Source organism: Nyctereutes procyonoides, unplaced genomic scaffold, assembly GCF_905146905.1.
Source record: "Nyctereutes procyonoides isolate TBG_1078 unplaced genomic scaffold, NYPRO_anot_genome, whole genome shotgun sequence".
NCBI classification, from domain to species: domain Eukaryota; kingdom Metazoa; phylum Chordata; class Mammalia; order Carnivora; family Canidae; genus Nyctereutes; species Nyctereutes procyonoides.
Window position 1 is genome coordinate 19,179,304 of NW_026575160.1, and position 23,603 is coordinate 19,202,906.

At 36.5% G+C, this 23,603-nt stretch overlaps 1 protein-coding gene across 4 annotated transcripts in view; it reads left to right on the forward strand.

Moving 5' to 3' along the window:
- The window catches only part of BBS9 (Bardet-Biedl syndrome 9), a 430,791-nt gene that overhangs the window by 199,237 nt on the left and 207,951 nt on the right, over positions 1 to 23,603 (forward strand). For all 4 annotated transcript variants that reach the window (XM_055314823.1, XM_055314824.1, XM_055314825.1 and 1 more), the window contains one exon: positions 17,197 to 17,292. In XM_055314823.1, coding sequence (XP_055170798.1) covers positions 17,197 to 17,292 — 96 coding nt within the window. The remainder of the gene's footprint in view (positions 1 to 17,196; positions 17,293 to 23,603) is intronic.

A 23,603-nucleotide genomic window follows, 5' to 3' on the forward strand; every position in this document is an offset into this window, starting at 1 on the left:
AAGAATTCAGAATGGAATCCTTCATCAGCAGGTAATGATAGGGTAATTATCAGATAATTGTTAAGTCAGAATATAAAAATGCCTCAAAGATTTTTCTCTCTTGTTTGCCTGTTCAAAGGCAAATAGCTTATATCAACAAGGTAATAAGGTATACCTTTTAAGTTTGATTAAAATTATTATAATCATTATTTTGCTTCAGTATTCAGAAATGAAAACATCAAATGTTTCTTTTTAGACTGTGGAATTTTTTGCTTGGAATGTAAATATTTATTATTCATCTTTATTTTAGGTTTTTGACTATGTACCTTTTTAAAGTATATTCTATGCCCATAAAAAGTAATCTCATAAGTAGATGCTCTTTGTGGTTTTGCTTTCTCCATCAGCTGGAGGGGGCGATTGTTCAGTTCTCTGGCTCTGATCCTTTAGAAAGGGCTTCGTATATAAAGCTTGAATATCACAGTGAATTTGGGGTAATTTGTGAAGGTGTGACTTTCTCCAGGTGTCAGCTTTTCTTTCTGAGTAGCTTAGAAAAGAGAGGTGTTGATTGGATAAGACATCTTTAGTAGCCAGGTTTCTAATGTGTAGCATCTATTAACTTTACTGTGTTGGGGTGGAATTAAAAAAAAAATCTTGGAATTAAATCAGCCTTTTTAAATCCCTCATTAAAAATTGGCACTGTTGACTATGATATGCATGCTCACTCTGGCATTAGTGGATAGGATTTAGAATACAAAGAGTATTTTCCACAAGGTTTAGAAATTTATGGTAAGTCAACTTTTGTGTTATTAACTACTTAAAGTGCTTAAAATTTATTTTTCATTAATTTGAAGTGTTTAAAAAGCTTTATTTATATCTAGCTCAATGAAAAATCTCCAAAGTTAAATACTCTTTATTACAATTAATCTGTTCTTTAGTTTTAATTGAATTTGGATACACACACACACATTGTTAGCAATGTTTTGTAATGTTTGGTGTCTTTATCTTTTCCCTTCCCTTCTCTTTTTTCTCAGTTTTCTCAGAAAACATTTGGGTTATAAAAAAGGCAGAAAGAGTCACTATCCTTACAACATCTTATGCAAAAGTATTAGTTCCTTGGGTCCCCTATACTGTCCTGGGAATATCTGGAAATTGCATGTTGGACTCTGAGTTTATTGGTACCTTTGAAAAATGTTTAAGACCCTGGCTTCTGAGTTGGTGATCTTTACTGTGGGTGGATGAAAACCCACAGAGATTGAATAAAAATGGATGCTTTTAACCAGAGAGGTAATCTCCATAAGATATAGATTAGATGGGAAGAACTAAGGAAAGCTTAGATAACTCATCCATTTTCCTACTGATTTTGGGCTAATTGTTTTAATGTCACAGATTATTTTAGGCTTAGTAGCATATATTTGCTTCTTACTCACTTAAGAAATGGGACTCAATGACAAGTTTTAGAAAAATTTCCCCAAGATCCAATGTGTATGATTTAGCAGGTTCTATTTTGGAGTTCTTGGATGTGTATTCATATTGGACATGATGGAATCCTGTAATTATTTAAAATAAGTACTCTTAGTACTTTTTCACCTTTTACTTCTTGAGATTGCTTTTCCCTCTTGATGTATATAAGACTTTGTATGTTGATGTCAAGTAAACTTGCTATTGCAAATTATTTTTTAACTGAAGTAAACAAAATTGATGATCTTCATAGAGAAAATATAAAGCTAGCTGTAAGCTACATCTCCTCCTATTTATTTATTTCAGTTCTTTGTTCTGAGCAAATATAGGGGTATTTAAAATAACTTTTAATTTTTCTTATTACAAAAGAAATGTGAAATTTGAAAATGGACAACCAAAAGGAAAAACAAAAATTCCTGGTAATTCTACCATCCAGCAATGTCTGCTTAATGTTCATTACATTTTCCTAATCATTATAAAAAATATCTTTCATTACCCCCAAAGGATTTTACTTTGCATAATGCTGTGAAGTGTCTTTCTATATAATAAGATATTTTATTACATGATTTTAAGGATTGCATAGTATTCTATCATAAATCAATGCTATAAGATCATTTGGCCGGCATTATGTTTTTTTTTTCAGCATTATTTTTTTGACATAAATGTTATTTTCAGTTTGTTAATATTATAAATATATTATAGCAGTACTTCTCCAAATTTATTATTTCTTTGATGAATATCTAAAAGTGGAATTATAGAGTGAAATAAAGGATAAGAGTATTTTAAAAGCTTTTGAAAATATGTCAAACTGACTAAGCAAAGGGCCCTATCAGTTACCCTATCAGCAGTATTCAAATAGAGGTATCTAGTACCCCAAATCCTTGCCTTTAGAGAATATTATAATTATAAAAAGCTTTAATATGCTTAATGGCTATATATTTACTTATGTATATAGATATCTGGAGTGCTATTGGCTAAATGTTTCTTAAGTACTAAAGATACAGATATAGGGCAGCCCTGGTGGCGCAGCGGTTTAGCGCCACCTGCAGCCCAGGGCGTGATCTGGAGACCCTGGATCGAGTCCCACGTTAGGCTCTCTGCATGGAGCCTGCCTCTCCCTCTGCCTGTGTCTCTGCATCTCTATGAATAAATAAATAAAATCTTAAAAAAAATAAAGATACAGATATAATACATACATATATATGTATGTATATATATGTGTTTGTATATATAGATATATATTCTCCCCGCCCTCCATATAAAGTGAGGCCCAGAAATGGGTGGTGGAATCTGGTGTAGTGGTTTATGAATGTTATCAAAGACCTGCTTTTTTCTTTCTTTGCACTGTGCCTTCTCTAGTGTGTTGATTGGCCCATGACCATAAACTGCTTCCAATTCAGTCATCGTAACTGATTACAAGTCAGGAGGTAAAGAAAAGAGACAGCTATAACAACGACTATAACTTTTATCAGAAAGGCATGTTTCCATAATCTTAGGAAATTTCTACTGAGGTCTCAATAGCCACAATAGTTTTGCATAGCCTCCTGTAGCTGTAAAGGAGACTGGGAACTAATAGACAGGGACTAAGGGAAAAGGGGAATAGATGTTAAATTAGCTGACATTCAGAATATGCTGTGAAATATGCTATCAGTAATTTGCTATCAGTAATTTTACACAAAAACTTTACTTACATGGAATAACAAATAGCATGCCATTTATGCTATTCAAATATATGGTTATCTTTCTTTGTTAATAAATTTATATTTTAATGATATACAATATTCCTTTGTTTGGTGGTACCATGTATATAGTTTTTTTTTTAATTTTGTACTTCTCCATTTCTTTTTAGAGATTCTTTGAAGACAAATGACTGAGTTAAAGAGTATGCATACTTGAAAACTTTATTTAAATGTCATCCTTCCTTCCAGTATAACCATATCAGGTTATGTGACCAATATCATGGTTCATACTAAGGGTAGCAGATGGATTTTAGAAATTTTTGACATAGTTGGGTGAAAAATGACATTTGCATTTCTAAATTATTAACAGACATTTTGTAATTTTCATTAACTACTTGTATTTTTTTACTTTTATTCTTTTTTAATGTATAAGGTTTACATTTATACGTAGTAAAATTTAAGATTTAATTATGTTAATTGCTTTCTTTATAGTTTCAAGTTTTGTGTTGTGTTTAGAATGGCCCCTATGTATTAAGATTAAAAGATACTTAGTTATATTTTCTTCTGGTACATTTTAATATACTATTTAATTCTCAAACATATCTCTAGTATATATTTTTTGCTTAAAAAATAAAAACTGGGGCACCAGGTGGCTCAGTGGTTGAGTGTCTGCCTTTGGCTCAGGTTATGATCCTAGGGTCCTAGAATTGAGTCCTATGTCGAGCTCCCCATGAGGAGCCTGCTTCTCTCTGCCTCCCCCCCCGTCTCTCATGAATAAATAAATAAAATCTAAAAAAACCCCAAACTTTATTGGGGGTATCTAGGTGGCTCAGTTGGTTAAGTGACTCCTGGTTTTGGCTCAGCCCACCTGGGGCTCCACTCTGAAGTCTGCTTGAGATTCTTTCCTGTTCCCTTTCCCTCTCCCTCTGCTTTTACCCGCTCCCCCCTTACACTCAGTCTCTCTCTCAACTACATAAATAAATAAAATCTTTTAAAAAAACTTTATTGGATTATAACTTCTATACAAATCTTTAAAGTATACAGTTTGATAAGTTTGGATGTTTGTATGTACCTGTGAAACCATATTCACAGTTACAGTGCTGAAAATATCCATCACCTCAAAAAGTTTTCTTTTACTTCATTATAACCCCTTAACCTTCATTCCCAGGCAACCACTGGTTTGCTTTTTGTCATTATAGATTGTTTTGCATTTTCTGGAATTTTATAAGATGGAATTATTCAGCATGTACTCATTTTTTGTCTGCTTTCCCAGTCATTTATCAGATTAAATGAATTGCAGATATTTTCTCCAAGTTTGTGAGACATCCTTTCATTCTTGTAATAGTGTCTTTGGAAGAACAGAAGTTCTTCATTTTAATAAAGCCTAATTTATCAATTTTTTTCTTTTATAAATCTTGATTCTAACATTGTATCTAAGAAATCTTTCCCTAACTCAATTGTACAAAATTTTTCTTGTATGTTTTTGTCTAGGAGTTTTCTAAATTTACATTTAGATCTCTTTTTCATTTTGAGTTGTTATTTATGTATGGTGTGAGATATGGATAAAATTCTTATTTTTACATATGAGCATCTAATATTCCAGCACTACTTTTGAAAGGACTATCCTTTTTCAGTGGATTGCCTTTGCAACTTTGTTGAAAATCATCTGACTATGTATAATAGGGCTATATAAGTCATCTGAAAAACTATATGTATTTCTACTCTCTTCAGTTTATTCCATTGATCTGTTTGTCTTAGCCCACCAGTATTGCTATATATCAATAGCATAATGTCTTAATTACTATCAATATGTGTATCCAGAAGTCAGGGAGTATAATTTCTTCAACTTCATTCTTCAATTTTCAGTGTTCTCTTGGATATTCTAGATCCTTTGCATTGTCATATGAATCTTAGAATCCATTTATCAGTTTTAAAAAAAACTCCTGTTGGGATTTTGATTGCAATTGGGATTGCATTAAGTCTGTTGATCAATTTGGGGAGAAAGAGCATTTAACAATATTGGGCATGGAAGAATTTACTCTTTTATTCTAGTTTCTTAGGATGAAAGTAGAGACCTTCATTTATTTAGGGCTTATTTCATTTTTCTCAGTGAGGGTTTCTAGTTTTCAATGTACAGGTCTTAGAAATCTTTTGTCAGATTTATCCCTAAGTATTTAATATATTTTGATGCTATTCCAAATTATATTGTTTTATTTCAGTTTCAAATAGTGCTTTTCTAGGACAGGCATACCTCATTTTATTGTGCTTTGAATTATTGCGCTTTGCAGATATTGCCTTTTTTACAAATTGAAAGTTTGTGGCGACCCTGGGTCAAGCAGGTCTATTGGCACTATTTTTCCAACAGTATTTGCACACTTCATGTCTCTGTGTCACATTTTGGTGAATGAAAAATTTTATTATATTTATTATGATGATGTATGATCAGTGATCTTTGATGTTACTATTATAGTAACCATGAACCACGCCTATATAAGATGGTAAACTTAATTGATAAATGTGTGTGTTCTGACTGGCCTTTCCCCTGCCTCTGTATCTTTCCTCAGGTCTACCTATTTCATGAGACATAGCAGCATTTAAATTAGGAGTTTTAATAACCCTACAATGGCCTCTTCATGTTCAAGTGAAAGAGTCTCATATCTCTCACTTTAAACCAAAAATCAGAAATGATTAAGCTTAAGGAGGAAGGCGGTCACAAAAGCAGAGATAGGTCAAAAGCTAGGCCTTTTGCACCAAATGGGTATCTACGTTGTGAATGTAAAGGAAAAGTTCTTGAAGGAAAATTAAAAGTCTACTTCAGTAAATACATGAATGATAAGAAAGTGAAACATCTTTATTGCTGGTATGGAGAAACTTTGAGTGGTCTGGATAGAGGATCAAACCAGCTATAACATTCCCATAAGTCAAAACTTAATCTGGGCAAGTTAACCCTCTTCCATTCTATGAAGACTGAGAGAGATGAGGGGCAGCAGAAGAAAAGTTTGATTTAGCAGAGGTTAGTTCATGAGATTTAAGGAAAGAAGTCATCTCCATAATGTATATGTGCAAAGTGGAAGCAGCAAGGGCTGATGTAGAACTGCAGCAAGTTTTCCAGAAGAACTAGCTAAGATAATAAAGGGGGCTATACTAAACAAGTGATTTTCAGTGTAGATGAGACGGCCTTCTATTGGACAAAGATGTCATCTAGGACTTTTATAGCTAGAGAGGAGAAGTCAGTGCCTGGCTTCAAAGTTTCATAAGACAAGCTGACTCTTGTTTGGGGCTAATGCACCTAGTGATTAAGTTGAAGCCAGTGTTTACTTACTGTTCCAAAGATCCTAGGACCCTTAAGAATTCTGCTAAGTCTACTGTACCTGTGTTCTATGCATGGAACAAAAAAGCCTGGATGACAGCACATCTCTTTACAACATGGTTAACTTAATATTTTAAGCCCACTGTTGAGAACTACTGCTCAGAAAAAAATTCCTTTGAAAAAATATTACTGCTTATTGACAGTGCACCTGGTCACCCAAGAGCTCTAATGGAGATGGACAATGAGATTAATATTTTTTTGTGCCTAACACAATATTTGTTCTGCAGCCATCAATCAAAGAGTCCTTTCACCTTTCAAGTCTTCTTATTTAAAAAAATACATTTCTTGGGGCACATGGGTAGCTCAGTTGGTTAGTGTCTACCTTTTGCTCAGTGTCCTGGGATCAGTCCCCACATCAGGCTCCCTGCTCAGTGGGAAGTCTGCTTCTACCTCCCCCTGCTCATGTGCTTTCTCATTCTCTCTCTCTCCATTTCTCTCCCTCCCTTCCTCTTTCTCAAATAAATAAATAAAATCTTTTTTAAAAAAAGTAAGGAAAAATACATTTCTTAAGGCTGTAGCTGCTATAGAGAGTGATTTCTTTGATGGATCTGGGAGAAGTTGAAAACCTTCTGGAAAGAATTCACTATCCCAGAACAATTACGATACTTATAAAGAGGTCAAGATACCGACTTGAGCAGCAGTTTAGAACAAGTTGATTCCAGCCCTCATGGGTGACTTGCAGAGGTTCAAGACTTCAATGGAGAAAGTAACTGTAGATATAGTAGTAATAGCAAGAGAAAACTAGAATTAGAAGTGGAGCCTGAAGATGTGGCTGAATTGTGGCAATCTCAAAATAAAGAGATCATAAGGGATGAAAAGTTGCTTCTTATTGATTAGCGAAGAAAGTGGTTTCTTGAGATGGAATCTGTTCCTGGTGAAGATGTTGTGAAGATTGTTGAAATGATAACAAAGGATTTAAAATATTACACAAAATTACTTGATAAAGCGGAGAGAGAGTTTGAGAGAATTGACTCCAATTTTGAAAGAAATTCTATTGTGGGTAAAAATTCTATCAAGCAACATCACATGCTACAGAGAAATCTTTTGTGAAAGGATGTGACAGCCTTCATTGTTGTCTTTTTAAGAAATTGTCACAGCTGTCCAAACCTTCAGCAACCTGGTTGGTCAGTCAACAGCCATCAACACTGAGGCAAGACCCTCCACCAGCAGAAAGTCACAACTTGCTAAAAGCTCAAATGATGTTTAGCATTTTTTAGCAATCAAATATTTTTAATTAAGGTATATACATTGTGTTTTTAGACATAATGTTATTGCACAATTAGTAGGCTATAGTATATAAATTTTATGTACTTTCAAAAATTTCATTTGACTTGCTTTATTGCAATATTCTGTGTACTATGGTGGTTTGGAACCAGGCCCACAGTATCTGTGAGATATGCCTATACATAGGAACACAACTGGTTTTTGTGTATCGATCTTGTATCATGCAACACATTGTTAAACTGCTTACAGGTCCTACTAGCCTTTTTGTATATTTATTCAGATTTTCTGCATAAAGCTTGTTATCTGCAAATGAAAACAATTTTACTTCTTCCTTTCCAATCTAGAGATTCTGTTTGTTTCTTGCTAGCTTTTTATCTTGGCTAGAACCTTTGGGACAATGTTGAATAGAAATGGCAAGACTGGATATTCAGGCTTTCACCATTAAGTGTGTTTAAAAGCTGTTCTACACCATTTGAGGAAGTTCCCTTCTATACCAAGTTTGCTAAAAGTTTGTTTTATATTGGTTTTTTTCAATGTTTTTTTCTGCATCATTTGAGATATTTATATCACTTTCTTCTTTAGGCTGTTTATAGGTGGATTACACTGGTATTTTTTTTGACTTTTAAAATTAAAAAAATTATTTTATTTTTATTTTTTAAAGATCCTATTTATTTATTTGAGAGGGAGAGGAGAGATCACAAACAGTGGGGAGAGGCAGAAGGAGAAGGAGAAGCAGGCTCCCTGCTGAGCAAGGAGCCCAATGAGGGGCTTGATCCCAGGAGATCATGACTGGAGCTGAAGGCAGATGCTTAACTGACTAAGCCACCCAGGTGCCCCTTGCCTTTTCTTAAAGTATAGTTGACACAATTAGTTTCAGGTGTACAAGATGGTGATTCAACAACTTTATATATTATGCTATGTTCATAAGTGTGTACATTGATTAATTTTTGGATTTAGCATAATTGTGCATTTTTTAGATAAATCACACTAAAAGATGTGTTATCCTTTCAACATACTATTTGGTTCAATTTGCTAACCTTTAGTTTAGAATTTTTACATCTGTATTCATGAGGGATATTAATCTATAATTTTGTTTCTTTTTTAAAAAAGTTTTATTTACTTGAGAGAGAGAGAGAGCTAGAGCACACATGCAAGTGGGAGCAAGAGAGAGAAGAAGAGAATCTCAAGCAGACTCCCTGCTGAGTACAGAGCCTGATGCGAGGCTCATTCTCAAGACCCTGAAATCATGACCTGGGCCAAAATCAATAGTGGGATGCTTAACTGACCTGAGTTATCCAGGCACCCTGATCAATAATTTTATTTCTATGCAATTATGTGTGGAGTTTAAAGTATGAGTTGGGAGGTACTTTCTTCTTTTCAATTTTTTTGAAGAGTGTGTAGATCTGGTATTATTTCTTGCTTAATATTTGGTAGAATTTACCAGACACCTAAAGTCTTCACCATGGGATATTTTTTTTAAAATACAAATTCAATCTCTTCAGAAGATAGAAGACCATTCAGGTTATATTTCGTATTGTGAGTGAGCCTTGTTTATGTCTTTCAAGAAATGTGTCCATTTCATCTGAATTGTTGATTTTATTGGATAAGATTGTTCATAATATTTCTATATTATTCTTTTAATATCTGTAGTGATGACAGCTCACTCATTAATTGTAGTGGTAGGGGTGCCTGGGTGGCCCAGTTGATTAAGTGTCCGGCCTGATTTTGGCTCAGGTCATGATCTCAGAGTCAGGAGAATGAGCCCCACTTTGGGCCCCATGCTGGGCATGGAGCCTGCTTAAGATTCTCTCTCTCTTTCCTTCTGTCCCTCCCCTGCTCTCTCTCTCTCTTAAAAAAAAAATAGTACTGGTAAGTTGTGTCTTTTTTTTCCTTACCTGATCTAATGATGAGAATTTTATGTTTTATCTGTCTTTTCAAAAAAATAGCTTTTGGTTTTGTTAATTTTTTTTCATTTTTTATTTTTTGTTTTCTTCTGGTTTTCCTTTCTTCTGCTTACTTTGAGTTTCATTTACTCTTTTTCTAGTTTCTTAAGGTGAGAGCAGAGGTTATTCTTTTTAAAATGTAGTTGGTTAATATAGAATTTCCTTTAAGTACTGCTTTAATTGCATCCTGTGAATTATAAAATGTTGTGTTTTCATTTTCATTCAGTTTAAAACACTTTTAAACTTCCCCTTTCATTTCTTTTTTGACCTTAGTGTTATTTAGAAGTATGGTATATAGTTTCCAAACACTTGGGGAGTGTCCACAGATCTTTCTGTTATTGACTTGTAACTCAATTTCATTGTGGTAGGAGAGCATACTTTGTATGATTTTAATCCTCTTAAGTTTATTGATACTTATTTAAAGTCTGATCTTATAAATGTTAGGGCTGTGTTTACAAATGTTCTGCATGCATTTGGAAATAATGGATTTTCTGCCATAGTGGGGTGGGATTTTACATGATGTCAGTTAAAGCAAGTTTTCTGTTAGTATTTTTAATCTTCCATATTCTTACTAATTTTCTGTTTGCTTGTGTCATTTATTGAGACTAAGGTGTTGAAATCTCTAGCTGTAAAATATCTATTTCTCTTTTTGTGTATCTGTTAGTTTTGCTTCAGTATTTTATTTTATTTTATTTATTTTATTTTATTTCATTTTAATTATTTATTTTTTATTTATGATAGTCACACACAGAGAGAGAGAGAGAGGCAGAGACACAGGCAGAGGGAGAAGCAGGCTCCATGCACCGGTATGGAGCCCGACGTGGGACTTGATCCTGGGTCTCCAGGATCACGCCCTGGGCCAAAGGCAGGCGCCAAACTGCGCCACCCAGGGTTCCCTGCTTCAGTTATTTTAAGGCTTTGTTTTAGGTGCATAAAAGTTTAGGATTGTTATATTTTTTTTTTATAAATTAATTTTTATTGGTGTTCAATTTACCAACATACAGAATAACACCCAGTGCTCATCCCGTCAAGTGTACCCCCCAGTGCCCGTCACCCATTCACCCCCACCCCCCACCCTCCTCCCCCTCCACCACCCCTAGTTCATTTCCCAGAGTTAGAAGTCTTTATGTTCTGTCTCCCTTTCTGATATTTCTCACACATTTCTTCTCCCTTCCCTTATATTCCCTTTCGCTATTATTCATATTCCCCAAATGAATGAGAACATACACCGTTTGTCCTTCTCCGGTTACTGTGGCCAAGTTCAAAAAGGGTGTTGCCTGAGTTCTCCTCTGGGATTTTGATGGAATCTTGTCTCACATTTAGATCTTTCATCTATTTTGAGTTTATCTTTGTGTATGGTGCAAGAGAGTGGTCCAGTTTCATTCTTCTGCATGTGGATGTCCAATTTTCCCAGCACCATTTATTGAAGAGACTGTCTTTCTTCCAGTGGATCGTCTTTCCTCCTTTATCGTATATTAGTTGAGCATAAAGTTCAGGGTCCACTTCTGGGTTCTCTGTTCTGTTCCATTGATCTATATGTCTGTTTTTGTGCCAGTACCACACTGTCTTGATGAACACAGCTTTGTAGTACAACCTGAAATCTGGCATTGCGATGCCCCCAGATATGGTTTTCTTTTTTTAAAATTCCCTTGGCTGTTTGGGGTCTTTTCTGATTCCACACAAATCTTAAAATAATTTGTTCTAAGTCTCTGAAGAAAGTCCATGGTATTTTGATAGGGATTGCATTATACGTGTAAATTGCCCTGGGTAACATTGACATTTTCACAATATTAATTCTGCCAATCCATGAGCATGGAATATTTTTCCATCTCTTTGTGTCTTCCTCAATTTCTTTCAGAAGTGTTCTGTAGTTTTTAGGGTATATTTTGAGAACCATTTGAATGGTAAATGGTTCTCCAACCTTTTATTTTCAGGTTGTAGGTGTCCTTCTGTCTAAAATGAGTCTCTTGTAGACAGCAAATAGATGGGTCCTGTTTTTTTATCCAGTCTGAAACTCTGCGCCTTTTGATGGGGTCATTAAGCCCATTCACGTTCAGAGTTACTTGAACTTCTTCTTAAAGGGGAGTTTTAAGAGTCCCCCTTAAAATTTCTTGCAGAGCTGGTTTGGAGGTCACATATTCTTTCAGTTCCTGCCTGTCTTGGAAGCTCTTTATCTCTCCTTCCATTTTGAATGAGAGCCTTGCTGGATAAAGTATTCTTGGTTGCATGTTCTTCTCATTTAGGACCCTGAATATATCCTGCCAGCCCTTTCTGGCCTGCCACGTCTCTGTGGAGAGGTCTGCTGTTACCCTAATATTCCTCCCCATGAAAGTCAGGGACTTCTTGTCTCTTGCTGCTTTAAGGATCTTCTCTTTATCTTTGGAATTTGCAAGCTTCACTATTAGATGTCGAGGTGTTGAACGGTTTTTATTGATTTTAGGGGGGGATCTCTCTATTTCCTGGATCTGAATGCCTGTTTCCCTTCCCAGATTGGGAAAGTTTTCAGCTAGGATTTGTTCAAATACATATTCTGGCCCTCTGTCCCTTTCGGCGCCCTCGGGAACCCCAATTAAACGTAGGTTTTTCTTCCTCAGGCTGTTGTTTATTTGCCTTAATCTGTCTTCATGGTCCTTCAATTGTTTATCTCTTTTTTCCTCAGTTTCCCTCTTTGCCATTAACTTGTCTTCTATGTCACTCACTCGTTCTTCCACCTCGTTAACCCTCGTCGTTAGGACTTCTAGTTTGGATTGCATCTCATTCAATTGATTTTTAATTTCTGCCTGATTGGATCTAAATTCTGCAGTCATGAAGTCTCGTGAGGCCTTAATGCTTTTTTCTAGAGCCACCAGTAGCTGTAGAATAGTGCTTCTGAATTGGCTTTCTGACATTGAAGTGTAATCCAGATTTTGTAACTCTGTGGGAAAGAGGGCTGTTTCTGATTCTTTCTTTTGAGTTGAGGTTTTCCTTCTAGTCATTTTGCTCAGTGCAGAGTGGCCAGAAACAAGTTGTATTGGAACACGGGGGAGTATCACTGGCCCCTCTAGCTGGTCTTCTGGGGGAGGGGCCTGTTGCGTTGATTTTCAGGTGTTAGCACTTGGGGGAGCTGCTCTGCCCCTGCCTGCTGCAGGGCTCTGCGGGGGTTGTTTACCCCGCCAGGCCCCAGGAGGAACAGCAGCAGTTGCTATGGCAACTCTGGAAGCCTGGATTCAGCCTCCGCAGGAACTATGGGGCTCGGGGCTCTCGGCTCTCCGTCCGCAGGGCCTGGAGGCTCCGGGGCGGGGCCGCTGATCTGCTCAGCTCGGGGCAGGAGCGTCCTCGCTGTCTCGGGCCCTCCCGGCCTCTGCCTGTCCCGGGGGAGGCCGGATCCTGGGCTGTGTCCCGGCGCCCTGTGCTCCGGGGCCTGCGCTGTTGGATTCGCGCTCCCGCCCCGCAGCCCCTCCCGGAGCCGCCGCCCGAGCCCCTCCGAGCTGCTCCGGTCGGTCCCTCCGTGCGCGCTGCAGCCCTTAGGGAGCTCGGAGCACTCTCCTGCGCTCGCAGGTGTCTGTTAGTGTCCCCGGGAGCCCGAGGGCATCCCCGCTCTCCTGGGTCCTGCTCCAACTCCCTGCGAGCCCCTTTCCGCCCGCCCGGGAAGGTTGGTGCAGCTCCTGCTCCTCCGGGACGGGGCTCTCCTGTCCTGGGGACACTCGCCCCGGCCTCAGCCCGGCTCCTCGCGGGGCCCCTCCCCCTCGGAGGCCTTTTGTTCCTTTATTTCTTTTCCCCGTCTTCCTACCTTGATAGAAGCGCGAACTCTTCTCACTGTAGCATTCCAGCTGGTCTCTCTTTACATCTCAGGCCGAATTCGTAAATTTTCAGGATGGTTTGAAGGTTATCTAGGTAATTTGGTGGGGACAGGTGATTTGGGGACCCTGCTCTTCCGCCATCTTGCCCCTCCCCCCAGGATTGTTATATTTTCTTGATTATAGTGAAATGTTCCTTTATCCTTGTTAATATTCTTTGCTCCGAAATCTATTTGGTGTGTGTGTGTGTGTGTGTGTATCCCAACTTCCTTTTGCCTGGTGTTACAAGAGTTGTATATTTTCTTCTTTTACTTTTACTTACATCTTTATGTTTAAAGTAGGTTTCTTATAATTAGCATATAGTTGGGTCTTGCCTTTTTAAATCCAATCTGAAAGTATCTGCCTTTCGATGGGGTGTTTAGACCATTGACTTTTAATGTGATTATTGGTATTGTTGGTTTTAAATGGTTGCTCTCTCATTTTTATTTGCTCCATTTTTTTGTTTTGTCTTTTCTTCATACTTTGAATTGAGTATATTTTTTGACTCCATTTTATCTCTTTTGTTTTATTATTCAGTATTATACCTAGTGTTATTTTAGTTGTTTCTTTGACCAATAGCAATGTGTATAGCAATGTTTTATAGCAGTTTTTCTCAATCTTTCTTTTATTACTGCTCCCCCAAAAGCCTTTTTTAGATAACTTTTTCCTAATAGGCCCTCCATAAATTTTTAATAGCACAGATATCCTGTATATCTGTTCATATACTATATGAGTATCTATTTTTATAGATTAAATGAGTAAGATTTTTTGAGGTACATGAATCAGTTTTTGCCCCCTTAGAGGCAATATTTCCCCATAAAAATGTGTGGATGCATGGTACAGTGTACATATTTAGCTTATACATATTCTATCTTTACGTGATATTATAGTGCTTCACATATAGTATAAGAATCATACAATATTCTACTTCCATTTCTCCTCTTTCAGCCTTTGTGCTATTGTTGTCTTATATTTTATATCCACATATATTATAATTCATTGTTAGGAATTTTGCTTTAAATAGTTGATTATCTTTTAAAGAGAGATTAATAATAAGGATAATAGTATTATATATTTACTTATAGAATTGCCTTTTCTACTGCTCTTCGTTCCTTTATGCAGAACCAGATATCCATCTGGTATCATTTACTTTTTTTTTCTTAATTTTTTTTTTTTTTTTTATGATAGTCACACACAGAGAGCGAGAGAGGCAGAGACACAGGCAGAGGGAGAAACAGGCTCCATGCACCGGGAGCCCGACGTGGGATTCGATCCCGGGTCTCCAGGATCGCGCCCTGGGCCAAAGGCAGGCGCCAAACCTCTGCACCACCCAGGGATCCCTCATTTACTTTTTTTTAAAAAAAATTCTTCTTTAACATTTCTGTTAGTGCAGAGATACTGATGTTTTTCTTTCAGCTTTTGTATGTCTGAAAAAATATTTTTCTCATCTTTTTGTAAGATATTTTCATTGAGTAAAGAATTGCAGGTTGACAGTTTTTCTTTCAGTGTTTTAAAGATTGCTCCATTGTTTTTTGCCATTTCATTGACAAGACATATTAGATTCTTCTGTATGTAACTTGCCTTTTTCCTTTGGCTGCTTTTAAGATTTTTTTTTTTAAGAAGTTTAATTTTGATGTTCCTTGGTATCATTTTTTTTCTTTCTTTCTTTTTTTTTTTTTTTTTAAGATTTGTTTATTTGAGAGAGGGAGAGAGAGCATTAGCATGAGTTGGGGAAGAGACAAAGAGAGAATCTTCAAGCAGACTCCCCGCCCTAAGTCTGGAACCTGACCTGTGGCTTGATCTCACTGCCCATGAAATCATGACCTGAGCGCCACTAGTTTTGTTTTTATTTTTCTTATGCTTGGGGTTTGTAAAGATTTTTTGATCTGTAGTTTATAATTTTCATTCAGTTTGCAAATGTTTTGGCCATTATTTTTTCAAATATTTTTTTCTCTCTTTGTAGCACTCTCCTCTCTGATACTCTGCCTTGTGAACTTTTGATACTTTAGCCTTCCCAGACTCCCGACTCTGTCTCCTCAGCTTGAGCACAATGCCTGGGTTTCCCCTCCCTGTGTTGCAACTTGAAATTTTCTCTAGGCAATAGGCTGGGCAATCATAGGACTAATTTTGTTCTTTGTCAGGGATCACTGTTGTTCATTTCCTGATCTCCAGTATCTTCAAAAACCTTTCATATGTTTTGTTCCATTTTTTAGTTGTTATAAGTAGAGGGGTAAATTTGGCCCTGGTTTCTTCATCTTGGTCTGAAGTGAAAGTCTTCAGTGTTGTAATTTTTATTTGTTTTTGAGTCAGGGTTCATTGCAATTTCTGATATGAATTTTTCAATACCTCTTTTTCTATAGGTTTCACTCTTTCTCTCTTTATTTTATTTTATTTTTTTAAGATTACTTATTTATTTATTGAGACACAGAGAGAGAGAGAGGCAGAGACACAGGCAGAGGGAGAAGCAGGCTCCATGCAGGGAGTCCGACATGGGACTAGATCCTGGGTCTCCAGGATCACACCCTAGGCTGAAGGCGGCGCTAAACCGCTGAGCCACCCGGGCTGCCCTCTTTCTCTCTTTAATTTGCAGTTGATTTATTAAAGAATAAGATGATTTTTCCTGTGAGTTTTCTGCACTTTGAATTTTGTTGTTTACATCCCTGTGATGTTTAATAGTTTCTCTGTTCACTTTATTGTCTGTTGACTGGTAGTTGCATCTAAAGGTATTAGAGTCAGGATTGATTATTTTAGCCACACTACTTCCATGGATTGGTGGTATATACTTCCAGCAGGGAGTACATATTATCCATTTATCTCTCTCTCTCTCTCTCTTTTTGTATGGTAACAATCATTGATTTTAATGCTGAGATCCTTTAAATGTATTGAAGTTGAAAAATGATGACATGGATTTCTTTCAAGTTTTCTTCAATATTTTGCTATGTTATTTCTATGCAGATAACTTTCCCCTTACCTACTCTTGGCTGTGTGGTACAGTTTGAAAGGATCATCTGAATAAATGTTTGGTTTTTTTGTCTTACTGATTTTAATTTAATTTAATTTTTTAAGACATTATTTATTTGTTCATGAGAGACACAGAGAGAGAGGAAGAGGCATAGGCAGAGAGAGAAGCAGGCTTCCCGTGAGGAGCCAGAAGTGGGACTGGATCTCAGGACCCCAGGATCATGCCCTGAGCCAAAGACAGACACTTAACCTCTGAACCACCAGGTGGCTTATTTTTTTAAAATAATGAGTTGATTCTCTAGAAGCCTCCATTAGTAAGCACTTGGCCTTGTTTCTGGTATCGATATGAACACATGCCATTAAGTTTTTTTGATGTGTTTCACTTTTTTGATACTCAAATATTTTCTCCCTGGCTGGTAATCTCTTTAAGTTGGCTTTTACCTCATTCTACTCTATTAGTCACTGATAGTTTCCTTGCTTTCTGGTGTTACAGATATTTTAGGTTAATCTTGTATATTTCCTGCCTCAAACCTAGAATGAACCAGGTAGAAGGAAGGAAATTAAATGATCTCAAAGTGTTACTATGAGGGAGATATTTAAGCAATTGGGAATTACCATGGAAATCAGCTTATGTATTTTAATTCATACATGGGCTTTAAACACGACTGGTGACATAAAAAATACTTGTCATCAACGAAACTTCCTATTTCAAACATTGTTTTTCTTTGCAGTTATATGAGGTGATTTTTTTTTTCTTTTCTTTGTAGGCTTTGCCAATCAGTCAGAAGATGATCAAGTGAATGTAATGGGCTTTCGCTTCTTAGGAGGTTCCCGAGTTACTCTTCTTGCTTCAAAAACCTCTCGTAAGTAAAACCATGGTATTATTTCTTTTGGGATTTTCTGTTGAGGACACTACATCACAGGTCATCATCACATCAAGGATTTCTGCAAAGGGTGTGTTTAGTTAGATATTGAAAACTAATGGCCCTGGTATTAAGTATTTAGAACATAAAAGTTATGAAAATAGGATCCTGTTTTATTAAAGATATGTAACTTTGATTTTGGGCATTAGAGTTTGAGAGAGCAATTGAGGAATTGAAAATATTGTTGAGATACGTATATGACGAACTAGGTTTTAGAAACTTCTAGAAACTGGAATTAATTTGTGTGTTTATGTATATTCATATATCCAGAAGTGTGAATAGCTTTTGCTGACACTAATCTCAGTAGGATGAAAAATAGTAATTAGGTATTCAAGTTTGAATTTCAGATGTAAGTCTTCACTGATTTGGTTGCTTCATATGAGAATAATAATTGAAAGTACTCAATGTAAAACTCACTTCTGATGTTTGTGGGGTATTGAAGTTGCTAAACTCATTGAGTTATATACATCTACATGGAAATAAAGTTAAATATTATTAAAGTAGTGTTTAACAAATTTTAGGAACGCTAGGAGGGGGTTTGTATGAATAAATACATATATTGAAATTTATATGTTAAAAAAGTTTGAGAACACTCCAATTTTAAAATCTCTGTAGTTTGTAAAATGGGTTTCGACTTTAAACTTTATGTATTTGCAGTTTTACTTGGTTATTTCTTGCATGATCAGAAGATACAGTAAAATAAGGACATATCCCTTTTGAAAAATGAAGGTGTTAGCAGGAGGGATATAAACACATCCTTATTTTAGAAACTAACAATGTTACAGTTCTGGAATGTATAGATTGGTGGCTGGTGAAATAGACTTGGATACAACTAAAAATTATAGAATAAGACATAGAAATTAAAGATAATTCTTAAAAGAATGAGCAGATTCTGTACTTTTCATGGTCTTTTTGATTGGTCATGATTGCAGTACTTTTTGCATTGGCACAATTTTCTTTTGTTCAGTTTTAATCTTCAGTTGGATGATGGAATTATTTTAGTACATTTCTCTTTGTTAAACTGTTCTCTTTAGTTAAACTAAAAAATCGTTGCCAACAATTCTTTGGGAAATTGTACACATATATTTGACTTCAGCTGATGGTGCTGCGTGATGAATCTCCAATGGAGATTACTAAAAAAATGCAAAATGTGGGACCCCTGGGTGGCTCAGTGGTTGAGTGTCTGCCTTTGGCTCAGGGCATGATCCCGGGTCTGGGGATCGAGTCCCACATCAGGGTCCCTGCGAGGAGCCTGCTTCTCTCTCTGCGTATGTCTCTGCTTCTCTCTCTCTTATGAATAAATAAATAAATCTTAAAAAAATGCAAAATGTTATTCTTGGTCCCACATAAGTGGGAATAACTTATGTGCTAATTTGTTCTTTTATAGATAAGGTGATTCTTAGACTGCTGCTATTGCCCATGATTTCACCAAATATCCAGATATATGGCAGTGCCTTCATATAGCCATAGTATGGGCAGACAGGCTAAGTAATGGAGTAGAATAGGACTTTTTAAATAAGGAACCAAATGAGTTATGTAAACTGAAACCTGAAGGCAGCTATTACAAGTCCCTGAAGGTTTTTTGGCTTCAGTGACACACAGAATTCTACCTAGGAGATGTCCCTGGTGATAAATGGAGGTAGGTATGAAGAGTAGTTTTCTGGGGTTGAGGCAAATGTTGGTGCTCCCTTCTACTGTATCAGAGTGTTCATCTCCAAAAAGGAATGAAGTAATTTGTACCCAGTATTGTGTTTGGCATCTTTAGTTTTTTGTAAAAGGCACATAGTTTTTGGTCTAGAAATCTGAATTAATAGAAAAAGCCTACATATGGAAAGAACCCAGTATTTCTTTCCTAGTAAACAGGTGCTTTGTAAGTCATATAGAGTTGTGTTTGGATATTGGGTAGTATTTTCTGTGGGTTCCACATATTCATCTCTTTTTAAAACCTGCCTGATAATTAACCAGGCCTTAAAGTGTGCTGATGGTAATGTTAGTTCAATCTTTTGATTAGTTATAGATCAGCCAAAGTAGACAAGAGAAAAGCGAATGCAGCTCATTGTCTAAAATACGAAATCACATTCTCTGGGGGAACTGAATACGTTTTTATTTTTAGAAAATAGAGTAGTGCTCCAGTGTAATTAGAGTTTATTCTGTGAATTTTGGAAAAGCAAAGCTTTGAAAATACTTAGGAGAAACACTCTTTGCTAGAAAAATTTCTGAGAATGATTTCCAGAGTCCTAAATTGAAAATAATAAGATGGATGATGGCTTTGTTTGTTACCTTGATTGTAGCGATAGTTTGATGTGTATCTGCACATGTCCAGATTAACCAAATTGTATACATTAAATATATGCAGCTTTTTTGTCTATCACTTATACCCCTGTAAAGTTGTTATAAAAATAATGTCAAATTTTATAAGATCAAATGTCTCTATAATCAGAATTGTAAATATTTGTACATGAAGTTTGATTATTTTGACTGATTTCAGTACACTGGGATTTCAGAAGGAATATACTATTGCCTAAATATGCCACTTTCTTATGCACCATTTCCAGTAACTTATTCCCTCGTAAAACAAACACTTCCATCTCTCTCTCCTTCCTCCCTCCTACTTCTTTATCTCTATATTTTTCTTGGTGTTTTTTATTCTGTTTTTGTTGTTTTGTTTTTTAAATTTATTTATTTGAGAAAGAAAGAAAGAGTGTGTGTGTGCACGCACACAAGCTGGGGGGCAGGGTGCAGAGAGAGGGAGACAATCTTTAGGAGATTCCTTGCTGAGCATGGAGTCTGACTCGGGGCTCTATCTTAGGACCCTGAGATTGTGACCCAAGCTGAAATCAAGAGCCAGATATTCAACCAACTGAGCCATCCAGGTGCCCCTCTGTTTCTATTTTATGTTTATCTCTATAATGTCTTTTTGTACCTTGCCTTATTCTACTTGTTTCTTAAAGGATCAAACATAGTTAATAAAAGTTTCCAAAATATGAAAGGTGAAAATAAATAGAAACAGAAAAAATAAGAGCAGGAAATTTATAAAGATATGAATAAGATTAACACTCAGAAACATATATTGTACATTTGATAGGGTGCAGACTCAAAGTAATAAGATGACATTTTAGTTCCAGTTTTTAAAATATTCAAAGAATAAAATCAAGTAAGTTGTTTAGGAGATGCTTAGCCATTACTGATGCTGAGTCCCGAATGAAATTTTTCTGAATTCACAAGGACAACTTCTTCAGTAATGTCTCTATAGCTTATTTTTATAATTATAATGGTATGTAATTACAATTTATAAGTAACAAGTTTCATAGAGATATAAAAATAATCATGAACTCAATTTACTAAACATAATACTGTCTCAGCCCAAATTAGTGCAGCCTGAGCAGCAGTTTAATCCAAGGATAAATTGAGAGTATCTAGTGTTGCAAGTTTTTAGTATCTGGTATTTTCACTAAGAATTAGACAACCAAACTCAGTAATTCAGAAATTCGAGATATATTGGAAAGAGTTGTGGGTTTTGTTTTGTTTTAAAATGAGCACAATAAGAACATGCTTCAATAATAATTGATAAGATGAAATTCAGTCGGAGAGGCTAATGATCAAGAAAAAGAAGGGGACTCACAAAGCAATGAAGTCCTTGAGAAGGAGAAAGGATGTGAATTATAGAGCATGGTGACAGGGTAGATTGAAGGATAGGCCTTTGTAAGTTTACTGTGTTGGGGGGTATTGGATATAGATTCAGAGAGATTCTGTAGATTTGTTGGTGGGAAGATAAAGGAACTTTGATGGTGTCTATATTTGAAAAAAACATTTGACATTGGTATTTTGGAAAATAAGAAAGCAAACTCATGAAAGGATAAGGTAATGCTGAGTACCCATTTGAAGTTTCAGATCCTGAATTTTGAAGTGAAACCAAGACATCCTTAGATTTTCTCTGGCAGTGATTTGTTTATTAGCATCCAAGCAACTAAAGTCAAGGCTGAGACTTTGAAACAGATAATTGGAAGCAAAATATTTTTGTGAGAATGATTATAATAATCAACTACCAAATCTAAGCTGGTAAGAAGAGAAAAAGATTAGAGAAGACTGATACATGGTGAAAAATTAATGGGTTCAATGGATCACAAGTCTTTTTTTTTTTTTTTATAAATTAATTTTTATTGGTGTTCAATTTACCAACATACAGAATAACACCCAGTGCTCATCCCGTCAAGTGTCCCCCTCAGTGCCCGTCACCCATTCACCCCCACCCCCCGCCCTCCTCCCCCTCCACCACCCCTAGTTCATTTCCCAGAGTTAGAAGTCTTTATGTTCTGTCTCCCTTTCTGATATTTCTCACACCTTTCTTCTCCCTTCCCTTATATTCCCTTTCACTATTATTCATATTCCCCAAATGAATGAGAACATACACTGTTTGTCCTTCTCCGGTTACTGTGGCCAAGTTCAAAAAGGGTGTTGCCTGAGTTCTCCTCTGGGATTTTGATGGAATCTTGTCTCACATTTAGATCTTTCATCTATTTTGAGTTTATCTTTGTGTATGGTGCAAGAGAGTGGTCCAGTTTCATTCTCCTGCATGTGGATGTCCAATTTTCCCAGCACCATTTATTGAAGAGACTGTCTTTCTTCCAGTGGATCGTCTTTCCTCCTTTATCGTATATTAGTTGACCATAAAGTTCAGGGTCCACTTCTGGGTTCTCTGTTCTGTTCCATTGATCTATGTGTCTGTTTTTGTGCCAGTACCACACTGTCTTGATGAACACAGCTTTGTAGTACAACCTGAAATCTGGCATTGTGATGCCCCCAGATACGGTTTTCTTTTTTAAAATTCCCCTGGCTGTTTGGGGTTTTTTCTGATTCCACACAAATCTTAAAATAATTTGTTCTAAGTCTCTGAAGAAAGTCCATGGTATTTTGATAGGGATTGCATTATACGTGTAAATTGCCCTGGGTAACATTGACATTTTCACAATATTAATTCTGCCAATCCATGAGCATGGAATATTTTTCCATCCCTTTGTGTCTTCCTCAATTTCTTTCAGAAGTGTTCTATAGTTTTTAGGGTATTTTTTGAGAACCATTTGAATGGTAAATGGTTCTCTAACCTTTTATTTTCAGGTTGTAGGTGTCCTTCTGTCTAAAATGAGTCTCTTGTAGACAGCAAATAGATGGGTCCTGCTTTTTTATCCAGTCTGAAACCCTGCGCCTTTTGATGGGGTCATTAAGCCCATTCACGTTCAGAGTTACTATTGACAGATATGAGTTTAGTGTCATCATGATATCTATTTAGTCCTTGTTTTTGTGGATTGTTCCACTGAACTTCTTCTTAAAGGGGAGTTTTAAGAGTCCCCCTTAAAATTTCTTGCAGAGCTGGTTTGGAGGTCACATATTCTTTCAGTTCCTGCCTGTCTTGGAAGCTCTTTATCTCTCCTTCCATTTTGAATGAGAGCCTTGCTGGATAAAGTATTCTTGGTTGCAGGTTCTTCTCATTTAGGACCCTGAATATATCCTGCCAGCCCTTTCTGGCCTGCCACGTCTCTGTGGAGAGGTCTGCTGTTACCCTAATATTCCTCCCCATGAAAGTCAGGGACTTCTTGTCTCTTGCTGCTTTAAGGATCTTCTCTTTATCTTTGGAATTTGCAAGCTTCACTATTAGATGTCGAGGTGTTGAACGGTTTTTATTGATTTTAGGGGGGGATCTCTCTATTTCCTGGATCTGAATGCCAGTTTCCCTTCCCAGATTGGGAAAGTTTTCAGCTAGGATTTGTTCAAATACATATTCTGGCCCTCTGTCCCTTTCGGCGCCCTCGGGAACCCCAATTAAACGTAGGTTTTTCCTCCTTAGAGTGTCATTTATTTGCCTTAATCTGTCTTCATGGTTCTTTAATTGTTTATCTCTTTTTTCCTCAGTTTCCCTCCTTGCCATCAACTTGTCTTCTATGTCACTCACTCGTTCTTCCACCTCGTTAACCCTCGTCGTTAGGACTTCTAGTTTGGATTGCATCTCATTCAATTGATTTTTAATTTCTGCCTGATTGGATCTAAATTCTGCAGTCATGAAGTCTCGTGAGTCCTTAATGCTTTTTTCTAGAGCCACCAGTAGCTGTAGAATAGTGCTTCTGAATTGGCTTTCTGACATTGAAGTGTAATCCAGATTCTGTAACTCTGTGGGAGAGAGGGCTGTTTCTGATTCTTTCTTTTGAGGTGAGGTTTTCCTTCTAGTCATTTTGCTCAGTGCAGAGTGGCCAAAAACA